General features: G+C 38.9%; 3 protein-coding genes across 3 annotated transcripts in view; 2 read left to right on the forward strand and 1 right to left on the reverse strand.

Moving 5' to 3' along the window:
- LOC134824344 (NAD(P) transhydrogenase, mitochondrial-like) overlaps nt 1–21,018 on the forward strand; it is a 1,149,555-nt gene that overhangs the window by 296,866 nt on the left and 831,671 nt on the right. The window lies entirely within an intron of this gene.
- LOC134824138 (zinc finger protein 236-like) overlaps nt 1–21,018 on the forward strand; it is a 108,068-nt gene that overhangs the window by 52,358 nt on the left and 34,692 nt on the right. The window lies entirely within an intron of this gene.
- Nucleotides 1,831–4,241, reverse strand: LOC134823910 (piggyBac transposable element-derived protein 2-like). The gene is made up of 3 exons (XM_063835508.1): nt 4,213–4,241; nt 2,044–3,442; nt 1,831–1,920 (listed from the first exon to the last, which is right to left on the reverse strand). The coding sequence occupies exons 1-3, from the start codon at nt 4,239–4,241 to the stop codon at nt 1,831–1,833; spliced, it is 1,518 nt and encodes a 505-aa protein (XP_063691578.1).

Raw genomic sequence — 21,018 nt, forward strand, 5'->3', positions numbered from 1 at the left:
TCTGTGATCAATCCTTTACTCTACGATGATGTTGTGGCAGACGTGCTCCAGGTACGTTTTCATATAATTTCTGCTAAAATCGTCAACTCAGCAATTTACGCAAGTGTTATTAAACACTTCTATAGTTATAGATCACCAGCTATGGTAATTGAAATGGATCGAATAAACATCCGAATAGATGCGAGTGGAGCTGACAGTGGTGTTGAAGAAAACAAAAATATCATAACAAAGAACGATGTAGAGAAAGATATAGCGAAAGATACAGAGAAAGATATAGATAAGGATATAGATAAAGATCTTGGTGATCGTGAGAACAGGGGAAAAGTTTATAGAGGCAGAAATATATCCTATGTGAATAAAGTTGCTGTTGGTATCAAAACCCGGAACAGAAATGAAGAAAGCCACGGGAATGGATCTGCAGAAAAAGGAACAGAGGTGCATATTCAAGAGGATTAAAGGATAAAAGTCTTGCACAATCCAACATAGAACATTGCTAACATCATTATTCATTATGGGTAATTGAGTAATCTTAATTTTAGATTGTAATTTAAAACTAATACTGACAGTATTAGTTTTAATTATACTGAATAAAACATAAGTTGTACATTATTACACTGGGCCACCCTGTATACTCCGAATTCGATACTGGATAAGTTTGCTCCATAAACCAATAGATCATGTACGTGCGTGCTGTAGACCATGTGCTTCTGCGCGAACTCGTCAATAATAATATATTCGGCGCTGCGCGTTCCTGAAAATGTTCGCCACTGCTGCCCAGCAGAGGGGCAGAGGAGGCGTTCTCAGTTTTAGAGGCGATGTTTTCTCTGTATTTTTGGCACGCTCGCTACAGACTATTATCTATATCTGGCCGTTTTAGAGTGATTCAGTGAATGTGTCTGGTATATAATGATTATAGAAGTTTCTATGAGGTAAACCAATAATATCAAATCGTAAAGTCGTAAAGTAAACAAGCAACGGGTTTTACTAAAATTGTGACGCAGCTTGCCCTCATTTGTGGCCCATTTGCCCCCAGCCGTTTCATAGTGGTTCAGTTTATGTGTTTGGTATACGATGATTACTGTAGTTGCTATGAAGGTAAACCAGTAACATTATATCTTAACCCATTAGGGACGACGAGTTTTAAAGTTTGCCGATTTTAATGCCATTTCACACACAAGGTCACTTTACAGCAAAAATGAGATATCCAAAAAAGCTAATCTGTATCTTCGTTACTTTCATAGATATAGCGATGGTCGCATGCGACCCACTCGTCCGGGTCGCAAACGACCCACTTTGTTTTTCGTATATTACTCGTGAAACAAAGCCGTAAGGAACAAATAAATGATGTAGAATACATTAAGAACATATAGTTAATACTGTGCGATTCAAAATATTGAAAATTACTGAAATTGGGTCATTAATGACCCACTCGGCACACTTGCTAATCTTTATAAATTGTCTTGTAACTGCTTGCATACAGTCTAAAAAAGGAAACACAAATACCGAATCGCTTCTTAGCGAGTGATTATCATACTTAAACAACCATAAATTAAAAAAATCAATTACATATGGGTCATTAACGACCCACTCGGACAAAGTCAAGAAATTGATAAGAAAAAATGTTATGAAACGTTCGGAAATGTCAAATAGTAATACTAGAATAAAAACTTGTTATTAAAATTTAACAAAATATGTAAACTGGGTCAATAACAACACACTCGGAAGTCGGACCATAATTTTAAACAGTCTCATACTGATCCACTACCATGGAATGCTGCAAAACAGTTTGAATGCAACTTCACTGCACACTTCGAACATTCGTAGATGGTCTTACTCTTGCATAGACCACATCTCGTTCTCTTCCCTATCGTTTTTTTTATCAGATGACCTATCCCGTCGTAACGCACACTTTCTGGGGGTCTTTGAATTAAATAATAGTCAATTAAAATAACAAGCAATGTACTGTTAATCGGAAATGTTAAACAAATTTATAAAGGACCAACACTTATTACGATTATTATTTAATGAAGACCCACCAGGAACCCGAGCTGCAACTCCTTTACAGGGGTACAAGTTGTTCGTCTTTCCGCGTTTCCTTGTCGTCTTGTACAAGGTCAGGTAGGGGCAAACGATGCTTCTGATGAAGTCGAGGAATGTGTTGCTGGCGCTAGAATCAGCATACCTGCTCAGCTTCCAGGCATTATACGTGGAAACTTGCAGAATGTACGAGAAGAGTGGCCAATACCATTTCCGGTTCCGTATGACAGGTCTGTAAACATTTATTGCCTGATCCATGTTATCAGTTCCCCCCATGTGTGTGTTATAGGATGTGATGGATTTAGGTCGGGGAACAGAAATCCTCTCCTTCTTCTCGGCAGACCATCTTTGACAGGTATCGGCAGGGGTGTCACAGTCAAAGTTTGAGCCGATGATCACTTGTTTATTGTCCTGCCACTTGGTGAGTTGAATATTCAGGTCCGTGTGTACAAAAGACTTGAATATACCTCTCCCAGCCTTCACCATCTCGTTATCGGTTGGAAAAGGGCAGAACTGAATCATTTTCCTAGTGAATGTTCCAGTGCATCCTATACCTTCTTGTCCGAGATGATACAACAACTTCGTTGAAGTGAAAAAGTTGTCAAGGTACACTTCGTAGTTTCCCTTGGGGAGATCATCCATTAGCCCGAGAACAACTCCAGGTCCATGGCCAAATGCCACCTGGTAATCGGACTGACTCCCCTTTCCTTGGTATATCTCGCAGTTATACATATACCCGTTGTCTAGGTTGAGAGACCACACTTTGTACCCACTTCTTATCGGTTTCATTGGCATGCGTTGCTTTAGGGCATTGCCAGACTTTCCAAAGTATTGCACCATTGATTCGTCTACATTGAAACATTTGGTGAGGACAGCGTTCTTCTGGAACCTTGACAGTAACATATTGTAAATAGGCCGGATCTTCCAACATCTGTCTGTTGTCGAACCATCAAGGACTGCATTGTCACAAAAGTGAATATACCGCAGCAGCTCCAAAAACCTATCCCGCCGCATAGCATCGGACACTAGGTTGTTGTGAACATCTTGTGTTTGCTCCCAGTACATTTTCATTCTTGGAAGTTGGTTGTACCCACTGAGGAGCAGTATCCCAAAGAAGCACCGCATTTCCTCGATACCCACATCATTCCACCTGTCTGCACCTTTCTGAAGAGCGTAACGATTAGTTTGTTGACAAATGAATGTGACAACGTCTTCGTCGAAGAACAGCTCAAACAGCTCGATGGGACTGAGTGTTGCCAGGGACAGTGGATCCTGATTTGTCGTTGGGCATTCGAATTCTGCTATCTTGCAGAGCAGCTCTGAATTTTCGAACTCATAGGACTCTTTCCACTTGTTCCTTTTTTGCTGTCGCTCCAGTTCTGCTTTTTCTGTGGCCCTTTTCTTTCTCTCAGCAACAGCTCGAGCAACAGCTTCCGGAGTTTTAGGAGCCTTCCCCTTTCTCTTCGGTTGACTTCGCTCTGTCGGCTCTGTTGGCTCTGTCACCTCCTCGATGATCGTGTCAATCTCTTCTTCCACAACGTTGGTCAGCCGCAGTTCTTCATCTTCGGGCGTTAAAATCACAAGTTCAAATCCAGCCTCGAGCTGACAAGTGTTCATATTATCGATACCCCCGCCGTTTGATTCTTCATCACCTGAGTCCTCGTCTGTCAGCTCTGCGATCGCAGGAGGGCAGATGAATAACTGTGCTGAGCTCCAATGGTTTTCTTCAAGGTAGTTTACGGCATCGTTTACTTTATCTCCTCTGGTCTTCCTGGGTCTCTTGCTAGGTATTGGCGAAAACGCTGGCTCAAGTTTAGCTCTCTTCTTATTCCTGGCGCTGACTCTACTAATTGGTGGTAATGAAACAGTAGACACTGAGGGGGGATCAGACATAGAGCAAGTAGCTGTCTTTCCTGCAGCAACTCTAGGCGACTTTCTCGACATGCTGTTCACTAACCGGATTATACCTGAAGGTTAGTTCTATTAAGTTCAAGGATCGAAATATATATATATTAGGCAAGAGTCAAACCAGTAATATGGGAACAAGCCAAAGTTATTTAATAACAGTGCTACTGCAAACAAAGCCGTTATATATTTTCAAGGCCTACCTGGTGGATAAGGGGTAGTAGTGTAGTGAACTGTACTCTCTGTCATTACCGTCTCCTCCAACATCACCTGGACTGTACTCTCTGTCTGCTCCTCATCTCCTATCGCCTTGACTGTACTGTCTGTCTGCTCCTCATCTCCTATCACTTTGACTGTACTCTCTGTCTGCTCCTCATCTCCTATCACCTGGACTGTACTCTCTGTCTGCTCCTCATCTCCTATCACCTGGACTGTACTCTCTGTCTGCTCCTCATCTCCTATCACCTTGACTGTACTGTCTGTCTGCTCCTCATCTCCTATCACCTTGACTGTACTGTCTGTCTGCTCCTCATCTCCTATCTCCTTGACTGTACTGTCTGTCTGCTCCTCATCTCCTATCACCTGGACTGTACTGTCTGTCTGCTCCTCATCTCCTATCACCTGGACTGTACTCTCTGTCTGCTCCTCATCTCCTATCACCTGGACTGTACTCTCTGTCTGCTCCTCATCTCCTATCACCTTGACTGTACTGTCTGTCTGCTCCTCATCTCCTATCTCCTTGACTGTAGTCTTCGTAGATTCAACAGTTACTGCATCAATCGTACCGGTCAAACTTTTCGAAAGATCTGCTACCGGAATGTCAACCCCTTTCCCATCCACATCGAATTTTACGTATGCTCTTCCATTTGATTTTGATATTGTGATGATACTTCCCCATAGCACAAGAATATCACAGGATAACGTGGCTGAGTAACTCGTTTCTTCACGATCGAAATAGTCTCGGGGAACTGATACCCTATCTCCTGGCTTAACAACCGTTCCTTCCTTATCCTTGTGTCCTCTGCGTCTTTTAGACATAATCTAAAGATAACTATCAAAATATATCACATTATTACGCCCTAATAACGCATTAAACGGAAAACAGACGTTTATAGACTCATGTACTTCACTTATGATACCGATACGATTTTGAAAATAACGAGAAATATTTTAGGTTAATCAGGCTTGTAGTTGTAAATATTTGCCGAGCGCTCTCGCGGGGGCCATAACCCCCTGTACTTTTTCTGAGATCCAACCCCAGCTTAAGGATTTGTATAAATTATAATGCAAAGAGAGAAACATTAACTTGAACCTACAGTACAAGCTCAGGAACTAATGTACGCAGAACGGTATCTCCCTGATAATCTGTTAAAGATTCAGAGATAAGAGATATTGTGTTCGAATATTTATATATATTTTAAAGATATACAATGGAAGTGAAACTATACTAAATTGGTTTTTATACTTTGAATACTAATGGGTCGTTAATGACCCGATAAGAAAATGTTTTGTTGGAATGTACATCCAATTATAATCGTAAATAACGTATATAATAGGATATTTCGACCGTTACATCATCGTTAGAGCATAAATTATAGTAAAAACTGGTTTAGGCGAGTGGGTCGTTAATGGCCCAGTAAAATATTTTTCGATATTTTTGATACCACTTGATTGGTAACGTCGATTGTCACTATTTCTTTAAAAAATATAGCTTTTAAACTACTTACTTCATCGTATGACGTTAGATTAAAGTAAAAACTGGTTCAGGCGAGTGGGTCGTTAATGACCCAATAAAATAATTTTCGATATTTTTGATACCACTTGATTGGAAACGTTGATTTTAACTATTTATTCAAAAAATTGAACCTCTAATATACTTACAGGAGCTGTACCTGATATAATTGTAAATGGGTCGTTTACGACCCGGACGAGAGGGTCGTATGCGACCGCAGTTAGGACACAGCATCTAGCTCTGCTTGTGAACATCTGATTTTCACGGGCTTTTCACTGACTTTTAGGAAATCGTTGCCCGCAACTTTTTTCGCATAGCACCCATGGCCTTCATGAAGTTTTAATGGCCCAATAGAGGCCAGAAGTTAATTGGAATAATTTCCAATTATCACGACTAATTAACCTAATTATCTAATTGTTAGTCACTCATTAGGCCCATATTCCGAAGTGAATAATGTAGCCCAATAGATTTTAAACATTCGTGCATAAAATTTGTGTAATCAAGTATTTTGGTTTGTCATCTACAGCCTCTAGAAAAGATGAGTCGTAAACGACCCTATCGTCCCTAATGGGTTAAAGTAAACCATCTTAAGGGGACATACACCAAAAGCTTTTATGCCCTGGCCCTGCTGTTAACGTCATATTAAGAAAGTATACATAAAAACAATAAGATTTGATACATTAAAAATTATTTTTGAGGACCCGCACTTTCGAAAAAATAAATATTTTCTTTTTCGAAATTTTTGGAAATTTTGAGAAGTCTGTCACTGTAATACCGATATTTCGGTCATTTTAAACGTTTATTGACTGATTTTTTAACTGAACATTATTTATAATCCGTACAAGAAGCCCTTCAAAGGATTTTATAATTAAAATATAGATGACGAAGTTACAGACCAAACAAGGTCGAGAGAAGCAAAATTGAAATATTTGTAAAAATCAAAGTTGTATATTTTACCATTCACCCAGGTCATAAGATATCGCTTCAAAAATTCTTGTGAGTGTAGCTGATGATCATATCCAACTTTTTGGAACAGGATTTCTCTCAATTTTGAGTTTTAAGGTATGAAATGTGGCCTCAAAAGACTTAGTAAAATTCATCGTAAAAAGGGCCAAACATGGCAGATTTAAGGCTTAAAATGCCTATAACTCACAAAGTGTCAGTTTTTTTGAAATAATTTGTACAGGATCGTAATCAGCTTGGTAAGACGAATCTTTTAGTACCAAATTTATAATAGTTAAAGACACAAAATTTGTAAAAAAATTTGTACAAAATTTATACAAGGGGGGACCCTTGTGTTCGAGCTAGAAAATTATTTAAGACAATTTGTCTTCTAAAATCACCTATTTGGTACTAAAAGATTTGTCTTCTCAAGCTGATTACGATTCTGTAAAAATTATTTCAAAAAAACTGACACTTTGTGAGTTATAGGCATTTTAAGCCTTAAATCTGCCATGTTTGGCCCTTTTTACGATGAATTTTACTAAGTCTTTTGAGGCCACATTTCATACCTTAAAACTCAAAATTGAGAGAAATCCTGTTCCAAAAAGTTGGATATGATCATCAGCTACACTCACAAGAATTTTTGAAGCGATATCTTATGACCTGGGTGAATGGTAAAATATACAAATTTGATTTTTACAAAAATTTCAATTTTGATTCTCTCGACCTTGTTTGGTCTGTAACTTCGTCATCTATATTTTAATTATAAAATCCTTTGAAGGGCTTCTTGTACGGATTATAAATAATGTTCAGTTAAAAAATCAGTCAATAAACGTTTAAAATGACCGAAATATCGGTATTACAGTGACAGACTTCTCAAAATTTCCAAGAATTCCGAAAAAGAAAATATTTATTTTTTCGAAAGTGCGGGTCCTCAAAAATAATTTTTAATGTATCAAATCTTATTGTTTTTATGTATACTTTCTTAATATGACGTTAATAGCAGGGCCAGGGCATAAAAGCTTTTGGTGTATGTCCCCTTAAGACGTTTTAAGGTTTTTATCAAAATTTACTAGCTAATTAAGAAATTAATAACGCGGTTAATAACTTGCTCGAAATTTTCGATAATTGAGCAAGTAATTAACCTATTCACAACTATAATTGGGTTCAATCATAGTTGTTAATAGCTTAAGTCAGAATAAGTTAGAATAATACTGGTCATCTCTTGATAATAAGCAGAGCACAAAATGAGGGCCGTGCCACAAAAACGGAGAATTCATCCTTTGCCAGATACAGCTTGAAATAAAAACAGAAATTGTACATTTTAGTTTACCAGATTGATGCAATATTATTGCATCAATCTGGACAGTGAGTAAAAACTAGAAAGGAAATGATCTACAAAAACTTTTTACTTTACTTTAACCGCATCACTCACGTTTTCAACAATTTGGTCAAATTGTTACTTTAGTACACTAAAAGTATCACCCATGGAGATTATCAAGGAGATAAGAATGTGGTGACGAGGAGACAGGAATGTGGGTAAGAATTTTTAGGACAACGATAGCGAGAAGAAATAATTTGACCAGGAAACAATTTATCTTAATAATGGATTTTTGAAGAGTACAACTTTTTATTTAAGTTGTACGTGATTTAAATTTGCATTTAAATACTCAAGTGCAACATTGGGAGTAAAACTTAACGTGTACTTAAAATAGCGTGAACCTTCATATTAGTGATAAGAGAAACGCAATTGTCGGACGTGAGCAGAGTAAGAACTACATTAAATATATTCCTTCTGCAACATCCTCAATAAATGTAATAGATTTGTAGTGTTGTAACTAGTATATTATAATTAATTAGTAATTAGTATATTATGGTGCGTTTTTGAAGCGTGATTTTAATCGAGACTTATTTAAACCCTAAAATTTAGGGCTTGATATCGCATTTTATATTGCATATAACTTGTATATTTCTTGTCATTATTTAAAAACATAATATCTCGTACCAGAATGTGATTTGTGCCTTACATTCTTTCGAAGTTTTAGATGCCACTCCCTGGTATGGCATATTTTCCATGATTATTCTACCACTCAACTCTGTGATCAACCCTTTACTTTACGGTGTGACAGAAAAGATTTCATATCATGTCTGCCAAAACGTAAACTTTATTATTTAAGGTCTACATTAAGCTGTTTTTTTTTGTAAATTTACTTTTAATATTGCATAAATTTATTGGCATTATTTTGAGAACATAATATCTCGTAATACTATGTGTAAATAAAATTAATTAAGTTCAGACTTAAAATAGTCTGTATCTTTGATTCAATAATTGAATAGGAGAATAAGAATAAGAGATTTTTAAAGAGGGACGAATACCTGAGGATAACGTAGAGGTCACGCATATTAGTGACGTAGAGGTCACGCGTATTGATGAGGTAGTGGTCACGTGTTGTATGGACATAGAGGAGTAACTAAGAATTATAGCTCTAGTTACTCTAACAGACACATAACACTGATGTGTCAGGTTTCTTTTCGACCAAAAGTAATAATCAACATTACGTTGGTGTTAATAAGATTATTTTACTTAAGTTCTTAAATAGAACATAATATGATAACCAACATTTGAACGTTTACGGATTGGAACCTTAATAAATTAATCTAGAAGTTCAGGGCACATAGCCTTGTTAAAAGTTTCATTCCATCTCTCCCTCTCCCTGGGAAAATATCATACATTCTTATCAATCCAATTAACTTAATAATAACTTAATGATAACTTAATAATAACTTAATAATAACTTAATAATAACTCTACCGTAGGTCATCACAACATGTTGATCTGGATGACAAGAGAAGAAACCCCTCCCATTGTTTCCGGTATCTCCATCTGATTCCACTGACAAACCTCCAATGTGCACAGTAAAACAAATAGTCCATTCTTGTTATAAACCGCAACAATGGTTAGAATAGGTGAGGATTAAGCGATAATAAAGGAACTAAAGGATATTTAATTAGTTATTGTAGCACACCAGCCAAGCCATTGTTCGTAAATGGGGAGAAGGTCAGTCTCCACTAAATCTCAGTGTACGTGGTGACTAAAGTGGACTAATTCTTGTCTTATTGTTCTCCAGGATTCAGAACATTGTGGAAAATTGAAGAAATAAGAAAAGTCCCAAACCAGATACAAATATACGATGGTTCAATGTGGGAGTCGAAATCGCACATATGTAGCTACAAATGAGCCGCAAACACGGCTCAGTTTGTTTTGGTCCGGGCCTTGCTTGCTGGGCGCTGGCCCTGCCATGGCTCTCTAGCTTAGGTTTGACTTATATATATATATATAATCAACACCGACTTTCAATGTGTAGGAGTACAGCAACAAAATATATATATACAAATGGTCAAGGAGACACAAAACAGACAAGAGAGACTAAAACAGTACTGTTAACTCTCAGTTATAAAAATGTATAGGTTTATTTAAAGTTATCATTATAATCTAAAATAACTGAGATATAATATAGTTTCCATCATCTTCACTTTAAAATTGGAAGCATGCAACTTTCTGCATTTATCGGTTTACATAGACTTAGACTCTGGCCCTCTTCTCAACGCATCTAAGAGAGTAAGAGGAATAGCTGTTTTAAAAGTCGACCCTATCATTGCAATATAATGAACGTTAATTATTCCGAGCTTGTCTAAAAGAGGAACCGCGACCGCGGCAGCGTTATGTCGATATTTCAAACATTACTGTAGCTGTGGTAAGGCTGGGAGAAAGAAAGGATTGGGATGAAAAAACCATTATGTGGATCCTGCACTGAAATCAACGATATAGCAGAACAGTACCTATATATACTGTAATTGGGCGTGGCTTACGAAACTTTCAGGAAATCTAAGTTTGACCCATATCTATAATCTCTGAAATTTTGGTGCAATTTGGAGACGAATTACGTGAGTTATTAAGAGGTTGCGTGTGGGTAGTCACTTATGGGCCACCCTGTATATATATATTATATATAGTATATTATTTTGGTATCTTTTGTGTATTTATTCGCTTAAATTATTTGATTTTGGAGACTCTTACAAGTTACAATGGGAAAATAATTCGTGATGTGCTATCGCATAGTTGGGAGAATAATAGGAACAATAGGAACACAAAAGGGAAGTCCGTGTGCCACAGTACAAAAGAACAATGTTCACCTCTGCTCTTATAGAGAAGAAAGGAAGAATACTAGTGTAACCCGTGCTTACGGCCGGGACTTCACCTTCGCAGTTGAAATGCAAAAGTGTAAACCCGCCTATTGTATTTGGAAGCACGCATAACATTGTCGTAATCGGCCAGAAGAAACACAGACAAACTATCCAGGGGGGGGGGGGGGGGGGGGGGGCGGGGTGGGCACTCATTGCGGTCTTTTTAAACATCATGTAGAGAGAGTTCATACGATAATGTTATGCGTGTTTTCAAATATAATAGGCGGGTTTACACTTTTGCATTTTAACTGCGATAGTGAAGCCCCGGCCGTAGGCACAGGTTACACCAGTAATTAATAGTAATACTATAATATGCAGATTGCATGTGTTATACGCTAGCAGATTACATAGCATATGGTTACCATGTAAGAAACTTGACTATCATGAGTAAATGTTATATTCATTGATTATATTTATTGATTATATTTATATATTTGACTGATGAGATTTATTATACGATTACATTTGTAACTAATAATCATATCCTTTTATAGGTTTGTTTTGATGACCAAAACCTGTCTTCACTTGTTATCTTGAGACTCACAACATCGAATTTAACATGGTGTCAGAAATGCCGCAGTTTGAACCAGCTACATCCACAATAGATGGATATATGGGGGGGGGGGGGGGGGGGGGGCCCCATATATTGAAGACCTCGAAGACTTTATGACAGCTCATCATGGGAACTGTGAGGACAAAAGGATGTTGTCAGCCTTGAAGACAGCAATAGGTCACGTGGGAAGAAAGGTTATTAAAAACCTCAACCCGGAGCAACGATCAACATATAAAAACCTTACAGCTGCACTAAGGGGTCAATTTCATAGCCGGCAGCTGGTGTTTGTGGAAAGGAATACATTCTTAGTAGCTTATTATAATCCACCTACCTACAATGTTGAGTTTCGTCCAGACTTGACGGGGCCGTCACATCGTCTGACCACTATACACCCCATAATTCGATTTTCAGTTAGAATTGGATAGGCTATATCAATTTTTATTCTTAATATTCGTCTATTTCTAATATTATGATTACGGTTACGTACAATAATATTTATGTTAGCTGGGTGTGCTAGGTTGTTTTGTATCATTCTTTACAACTAACAATATTTATAAAGTCTAGCAATAATAATTGGAAAGGATAATTATTAATTACAATAATTGTACTGACATATTAAATTGTATTGTATCAAATTGTATTGTAAGAAAAAAGAAGGTGCCCTCTGTGATGATAACTGATTTTGCCGGGTACCAAGGCTCGAAAAGCCACGATAAGAATTCTGTATCCTATTTTACCAGAAAGGTGTACGATTATGCTGTAACCCAACACCTCTGATGTCACTACTATACTGCATTACTACGTCACTACTATACTGCACTACTGTGTGTGCTATGTAATTGTACTGTATGAAATTTAAAAAGAACAGAGTTATATCTGTGGGAGAATATCCCTTCTTATACTAGCGCTATTCAATTTAATGACAATTTAATGACAATTTAATGACAGTTTAATGACAATTTAATGACAATTTCTTGACTAATGAAATAATATAGAAAATAGATAACCGGGTGTCAGATAATTATCATTATTTATTGTATTATCAACGGAGAATAAACTAACAAAGATATTTGCAAACTAGTCTAATAAGATTGATTATACATGCAGTTAGACTATCAACAATTTAAATGTAATCTCCAAATCTAAATTTGTCACATTCCCTACGAGCATATTGTTGTGTTTCTCATTGAAATACATCAAATAACTGATCAGCCCAATCCTCTAGCTAAGCGCTGTTCCGTGCTACTTCCTCCCCTTCAACAACCGGCCCCTGCACTGTAACCTCCACAATTCTCAGATAGTTACATGCAACTGCGAACCTCTTGTTACCTCGGTCAATCCCGTTATTGTAATTCCGTTGGTTCTTTACTGCTGTTACCGCTGTTACCAGGTTTTTGTATGTGATGTGTGTACTGTTTGTGTGGGATGTAGTTCCACACGTGTTCACTGCTATCACTATTTGCTGTGCGTCTCCTGGAAATGTGCATTCTTTGCCTTTTTCCGAGAGATGGTAGAGCGCGTAATTCTCATTTTCAGTCAAGGTTAGGGTCATCGTATTTGGAGCACACTCCACTGTGAGAAATGTCAAATAATGGTATGACGTTTACTTTAACGATAGTTTATTCATTTAACGATAGTGTTAATTCTTACTTTTATCGTTAGCAACCATATAGCAACCATATTAGCAACCATATAGCAACCATATAGCAACCATATTATAGCAACCATATAGCAACCATATAGCAGCCTAATAGCAACCACATAGTGTAATGACTGATTCTATCATATTATAGTGATAATGACTGGAATTGAATCAATTAATTCTTTAGTAAGTAAGACTTACCGTCAGTTCCTACACAGAAAGGTATCAGAGTGAGGATTGCCAACAAGATGATTACTGCCATATCACTGTATTGTAGTCTGTATAATGATTAATGTATCTTTACCGATTGTGAACCAAACGTGAAACATGATAAATCATCAAAAGTTAAATATTCAAAAGTAAAATGTTAAAATGTTCTTCAAAGAATCAACTATTTCCGCACTCAGACAACGAATGGATGGCCTTCAAAAGGCTGTGTGATTACATTGGAATGTTACACCAATTATACGCCGGTACCCGTAACCCGATTACTTGGTATTACTTAGTATATTAACGTCACTATTGTGACGGTACATTAGAACTAGACAGAAACAAAGTGTGAAGGGCCTGAACGGAACCCCTCGGTTTCAGTTCCTTGTTTAACACACATATCATTATATACGTCGTGAGATACTGAAACATGTCTACTTTCCATCATATGCTGGGACTCAACTATATTTCAATATCAATTCCTTTTAGACAAATATATGGTAAACGTGACTACATACGTGACCCGCTTACGTGGCAAAATCATAGACCATGATCTAGTTTTACAGTTTTATGACCGTGCGTTGTGAATTTTGTTTATCGAATTCAACAGTACCACGGTAACGGTCTAATGCAATCTGAATTAAAAGTATCAACACAATATGATAAATTCCTCAATAAATTAAAACAATGATTAAGGCCACAGGGGGGGGGGGGGGGGGGGGGTCCGAGGTCAATTTTGAGATTTTGAGATATGTTGTAGAGCTCGATCTAAATTTTCAAATGCTTTTGTCCTTACCGAAAACAAAGTTTCCTATTTGAAGATATCGCACGTTAAATTTTGAGGTTTACCTGTAATTCTATTGTAAATGAAAACTTTAAATGAAATTGTGTTCAAAATCTATCTTCTTTTACAGTTTACGACTTGGAACCTTGTAACTTGGCAACAATGTTCTTCAAGGTATTTTGAGTTTTTGTTATGTAACGATTTATGATATCTTGCTCCAAAGCTGAGATATGAGGTTAACCATCAGTGCGCGTTACAAAATTTACAAAATTTAAAATGGTTAACCTCATAAAAAGAGTTAGGAGCAAAATTACAACAATCGTTACATAACAAACTTTTAAACTTATGTCAGGAACATAAGTTCCAAATTTGAGGTGAAAAGGATAAAAGCTCTAGGAGAGTCTCTATGGGTCTCTAGGAGTCTTTATGTTTAATCGTTTTTGTTTGGTTGTAATTTTAAGTGCTCGCTTATCAGTTATTTGTTGCTAAATTGCGATAAGTGAACGTGTGCCATTGTACATTTATTGTACAATACATCGGGTATAATACATTACACCATGGCAGGGAATCCCCAGAAAAATGACAGTGAAAGTACCAAGATTATTATCGGGAAACTGATAGAAAAAGCTAACTCGTCTATCAGACCTGTTATTTCTGCTTTTGAATGTTTACAGTCTCGTTCAGTTAACCTTCAGCGACTTAATCAATTTACGGTTGGAATACTTGAAAGTTGTGCTGAATTTCTAGGAATTGCTCTTGCTGACAAGGACGATTTTAAGATTTTCACTAAGTCATCTCTTGCCAATCGCCTTTATCTTGGTTTTATGGCTCTGATGCCTGGAAAGTGTGGAGAGTGCGGTGATAACTACGTGATTGATCATGATCCTGAGGTCATGCCTTTTTTCAATTGCTTTAAATGTTTCAAAGGTTCACATTGTTGTGAAAGAAACAAAGAGCTACATCAGACCCTGTCAGCTATGAACACGCCGACAGGTTTTGTGTGGCTCTGTAACACATGTCATGGGCTAATTGATCCTATAGAACCTAGGAAACAGAGATCACGCCACACATCGTCTTCACTATCAGGAAATGTTTCTTCTGCTGACAGCCAGTCCTTGGACAGTTCAGCAGATGTTTCCAGTCTTAATCCTTCTAGTGTGATATCTTCGACCCAAATTCCATCTCCTGTGTTATCGCCTAGTTCAGCCACTGGAACGACAGCTGCAGCTACAGACTCTTCACAACCAGTCACAACTGTTTGTCAAGAGTTCCTAAACTGGAGTTGTCCACACGGAATCAGTGGAAAAAAGAAGATCAACGGGAACTCTTGCCCTTCTACTCATCCAAGGGTCTGCAATCAGTACCGAGCATCTGGTTTCACGGGAAGGAGTGGTTGTAAAGAAGGTAAAAACTGTACATTCTTTCACCCTGATATCTGTAGAACTGCACTTGAGAATGGTTCGTGTTCTAAAAAGGACTGTTTAAAGTTTCACCCCCGGTCGACCAGAAAGAGTACAAAGGAGCGTCCTGAGAGGGGAGAGCGTCCTAAGAGTAACACTCTTAACACGAATCAGAGGTACAGCAAACAGAATAGTGATGCCAATGCCAACACGAGTGATTTTTTAGAGCTACGAAACTTGATCACTGGGATGGCGGCCAAGTTGGAAGCATTGGAGAAAAAGATGGATCAAGGTACCCCATCCCCATCCCAAACTGTCACACAGCCAATGGGAGCATCCATGATCTACCCAGTTCAATCAGCTCCCCCAATGATGAGTCTAGGTGTGTCCAGGCTACCACACCACCAGATTCCTTTCTCTCCTCACTCTTATTATTAAATGCTAGGAGTTTAAATCCATCTGCCCACAGTACCTGCAGATGGAAGCTTAATGACCTTGTTGGTCATGTAGATGATAAACGACAGTCTGGACAGCTCTACCCCTTTATTGCTATCACAGAATCTTGGCTTAAGTCACATATCAGTGACGCCCAGCTTCAGTTACCCGGATACTCACTTTGTCGAAGTGATCGCAGTAAGAGAGTTGGCGGAGGAGTAATACTTTACTCACTGTCGTCCATCCCAGTCTCGGTGTCGGAGACTTACGACGACAGCATTTGCCAGGGAATCTTTAATGTCTACCCTTCTGCTAAACTTTGCATAGCAGTTGCTTATAGGCCACCTGACGCAAGCTCAAGTAGTTTCTCAAAACTAATAGATAGATTTACATTCGCTATTGAGAACCTTGCACCTAGTGGCTACGACGTCTTTATAACAGGCGATTTCAACTTTCCCCAGATTGACTGGGAAACTCTAAACATCATGAGCGGTGGGACCTCTGATTCAAATCTCTCCGCCCAATACCTGCTAAACTTCATGTCAACCCATCTGCTGAGTCAGGTGGTTACTGTTCCAACCAGGGGAAACAGTACACTAGACCTCGTCTTGTGTAACAATGATCGGCTAGTATCTGATGTAACTTGTGAAGCAACAGAAATATCTGATCATGACATGGTTAATGTACTGCTATCCTTTAACCCTGGTCTGATGGAGAAGGCTCAGGCTTCATATCTTGACGAAATGAGCTTCCGAGCCCTAGACTTTAATCGGGCAGACTTCGAACCGATTACTGAGATCCTGAACAGAGTGAATTGGAAGGACTTGAGAGACGCAAGCACTTTTGAAGAATTTCCCGCAGAGTTTACACGGACAGTGCTTAATATATGCCTGGAAAATGTTCCTCGGAAACGACCACCAACTGGCCAGCCGAAGCTTTATAATTCGCTGAGAAGGAAGAAGTCACGACTTAAAACCCGTCTCTCTGCTGCAAAGTGTGCCAATGACCTAGCTCGAATCAAGAAACTTGAAGACGAAATTGGATTAATTTGCTATGAGATCAAGGAAGCTATAGTCCACCATCTTGATAAAGGTGAAAAGAGAGCAGTGGATAAAATTAAAGTCAATCCTAAATACTTTTACTCATACGCTAAATCTTTTTCTAAAGTTAAGCACAATATTTCAACTCTTCTAAACCGTGATAAGAAACTGGTAACTGAACGGAAAGAGTTAGCTAATATACTGCAGCAACAGTTCTGTTCTGTCTTTAGTGACCCCAACTGCCCTGATAAGTCACTACCTACATTTACAGTACCACCTCTCACTAGCAGGGATACAGAACTGGTACTCGCACCTAACCACATCGTGGAAGCTATATCTGAGATTAAGCTGGACTCTGCACCCGGACCCAATGGTATTCCTGCTATTCTCCTCAAAAGATGTGCTTCAAGCTTGAGTGTTCCGATTCATCTCCTCTGGTCTGAGTCCATGTATAAAGGCATAGTCCCAACTTTCTACAAGACTGGATATGTCACACCGCTTTTCAAGAAAGGTAGCAGGTGTGATGCTGCTAACTACAGACCGGTTACTCTGACCTCACATGTAGTCAAAGTCTATGAAAGAGTGGTTAGGAAACACATGGTTCAGCATCTCGAAACCAACAATTTGTTATCTGACAAACAGCATGGTTTCAGATCGAACAGAAGCTGCTTGACCCAAATGCTCGATCACTTTGATGACATCTTTGAAGGGTTTACTCAGGGGAAAGACACAGACTCCATATACCTCGACTTCGCCAAGGCGTTTGACAAAGTTGACTTGGACCTTCTCTTGTTAAAGTTAAAGAGATACGGATTTCACGGCAAACTTCTAAGCTGGATCCAGTCATTTCTCTCTGACCGTGAACAGGTTGTAGTCTTAAACGGTGTTCATTCGGACAGTGCCAGGGTTCTAAGTGGTGTCCCTCAGGGAAGTGTGTTAGGACCACTATTGTTCATTTTGTTTATTAACGATCTAGAGCTAGCTGTTACCTCTTCTAAGGTAAGCTTCTTTGCTGACGATACTAGGGTCTCCAAACGTATCGATTGCTTTGAGGACTGTCTGCTGCTTCAGGCTGATCTGTACGGTATTCTCGACTGGTCACGCTGCAACAACATGAAGCTCCACGAACAGAAGTTTGAGCTCCTGAATCATCTCCACAATAGAAAAAGTACCTTTTCTGAACTTCCTTTTTACGTGGAAACTCTACTTTACAAGGTCTCCAGCGAGGAAATACTACATCCCGTTGAGAACGTTAGAGACCTCGGAGTTATGGTATCAAGCAATCTGAACTGGTCCAAACAGATCGGTAATATGGTCAAGAAAGCTAGAAGCACACTGTCATGGGTGTTTAGTGTCTTCAAAACTCGTGATAGGACCGTAATGACTACCCTATATAAGTCTTTGGTCAGAAGCCTACTAGAGTACTGTTGTCCGCTGTGGGACCCTGTTAAGGTGACTGAGATCCAGCTTTTGGAGGGGGTCCAGCGAACATTCACCGATCGTATATGCGGTCTGGAAAATATGAACTACTGGGAGAGGCTTTCACATCTAAAGCTAATGTCACTGCAGCGCAGAAGGGAACGGTACACTATTCTGATGATGTGGAAGATCCTTCACAATGTTGTCCCCAATTGCAGCAATATAAGGTTCACAAAAACATCCAGACATGGTACCCGAGCAATCATCCCTTCCCTGTCTAGGTTGAGTTCCTCGTGCAACCAGACACTCTATGACAGCTCATTTGCTGTAAGAGGACCAAAACTGTGGAACAAAGTGCCTGATAATATTAAAGCTGAAGCTACGTTTGAGTCGTTTAAAGTTAGTTTGTCCAAGTTTATTGCTTTGATACCGGACAACCCTCCGACTTCCGGTTATAGCTGCAGCTGGTCTAATTCCCTGGTAGACTACTCGCCATCGAGGTGGTCAGAAATCTGATGACCCTTCCTGCTACGAGGATAAACACAACCAAAGTAACCAAAGTAAGTAGAGAAGATAGGTTTTTGAGGTGGTAAATAAATTGTTCAGGAGAGTCAAAAGACTGATTCTGAGAAAATATGTTAACCTCAATTTTCCAACAAATAAAGGACATATAATAGTTCTGTTCACATTGGATGGCCAATTGATACCCATTGATAAGTTTAACTTGTGATGAGAGCAACAAAATGTTAAGTAATGGTTATTTGTGAGGTTAACTGATTATAAAGGCAATAGTTAACCTCAATTTTACGACAAACTAGGTGCTTTGGGGGGCTAAGGGTGGTGTGCAAGCGTCAGATAGTACGTGGTCTGCCAATTGGCAAAAAAAGTTTTTTCGACCTCGGACCCCCCCTGTGGCCTTAAACAGATGTGCTATCTGAGTGAGTAGACCCATCACAGAACCCGCAAATGCCGACGGCTATTCGCCGATGACTGCAGAAAGTTAATTAATTTTAACTAAATTATTCTAATGTACATTACAGTTACACACAGGGCCTCATGTATGTAATGTGTCACAGGCGACAGCAAACAAAAACGGAAACTTATAAAATTGGTGAAATAGGACACCACACGTGTAAGATCTAAGCCGCGCAGTGTGATAGCACTAGCAGTCGATAGTTCAAATTGCAGGGTGTCCTGGACAACCTAGGACAACCTGATCATATAGATTAACAGTACGTTGATGCGATGACATGCTTTGTACCCGTTTGCAATTAACTATGCGTTAAAACTGTGCGGCCCACCAGATAATAATTTCAGGGCGTCCACGGATGCCTGGATGCCCTCAATAGCCGCCTCTGCAAAGATGTACATTTAGGTCATTCAAGGGAGACTTAGTGTGGAAATATCAGGATTATGAACTTCTTTATTACTTTATAAATTCAGAATTTATGGACAAATATTGGTATAAAATATTAATATCTTATAAAAGTATAAAAAACGTTACAGTACTCACCTATGGAGAAGAACTTACGTGCCCCACTCCCCTCCGACATTTAATTGACGATGTCAATTCATGGCAGCTCAGCGCGGCACAGTAACGCATCGCGCTACAACTCGGACATCTGTGTTGCATACCTTTACTGTAAAGTTTTAAAGTTTTAAACTAATTACAACACTATTACATGTATTGAGTATTATGTATCGTGATGGAAACGTATTAATCGGGTAAAGGGCAGTCCAAACCCCGGCTCCATTTAACAAAGCACTAATAAATATACCAGCTTATTTAAGTAATAAAAACTTTCGTAACTTAACACAAAAAGTCTGCAACTTGTGTAATCTCAAGTGAAAATTCGTATGAATGGCAAGATTCATAATTATTAATGTTAGAAAAGAAAGCTTTGATAAACGGAAAATCATCCGAATAGAAGGAGACATTTTGGAAGATTTTTGAAGAAAAGCTTTTTTGCCGTTTCCTTGACCAAAATTTCACAGTTTGGGCTGAACTTTTGACCAGTGTGCACTCGTGTGCAGCGGGTCTTGGTTGATCGATTCTGGATTCATGAAGTTTTTGAAAATTACTGCAATGCAATTCGCACAAGACATGACAGCAATTATTAATAATATAATTTTTAAATCATTTATAATATATTTTTGATTCAATCATGAAATTACCTGGGGACAGTGGCGTAACGAAAGGCCCTGCTGACCCCGCTGTGCATGGGGGCGCCGTCTTAGGGGGGCGCCAAATCGTCGTTTGAATGTGGGACAATTTAGAAAACTTAACTAAAGTACTAGTAATTCACATAGCCATGTGCCTACGCGTACTGCGTGACGCGCTTGTTTCACAACGGCGGTCGCGCGCTACTGCAAGCGAGAGGGCTCTGGTTAGAGCAATACTAGTAAAACTGCGCGTTTTGCTCTAGATACACACTTTTTTAGAGATTTTACCGGCGTATTCTCTAAAATCACCTAATTTGTTCAATTTTAGGGAGGGGCACCAAAAGGGGAGGGGGCGCCAACAGGGGGGCGCTTTTTTCGGCAGGGGGGCGCCAACAGGCAACGTTACGCCACTGCCTGGGGACCCCAATGCCCAAGCTATAATGCAATGTTCATAAATAGAAATTCGGTGGAATGCAACGACAGGCTGACGAATTCGCAAGGGACGATCAAT

This window comes from Bolinopsis microptera, chromosome 12, assembly GCF_026151205.1.
Source record: "Bolinopsis microptera isolate Bmic1 chromosome 12, MBARI_Bmic_1.0, whole genome shotgun sequence".
Classification (NCBI taxonomy): Eukaryota; Metazoa; Ctenophora; class Tentaculata; order Lobata; family Bolinopsidae; genus Bolinopsis; species Bolinopsis microptera.

Excerpts from the sequence above, each read along its gene's own strand:
- LOC134823910 (XM_063835508.1), bottom strand. The coding sequence starts at position 4,241 with ATGAGGAGCAGACAGAGAGTACAGTCCAG. Across the intron at positions 3,443-4,212 it reads AGACAGAGAGTACAGTCCAG|AAAGAAAAGGGCCACAGAAA; the intron begins GTGATGTTGGAG and ends TGTTGCTGAGAG. Across the intron at positions 1,921-2,043 it reads GTAAAGGAGTTGCAGCTCGG|ACCCCCAGAAAGTGTGCGTT; the intron begins GTTCCTGGTGGG and ends TTTAATTCAAAG.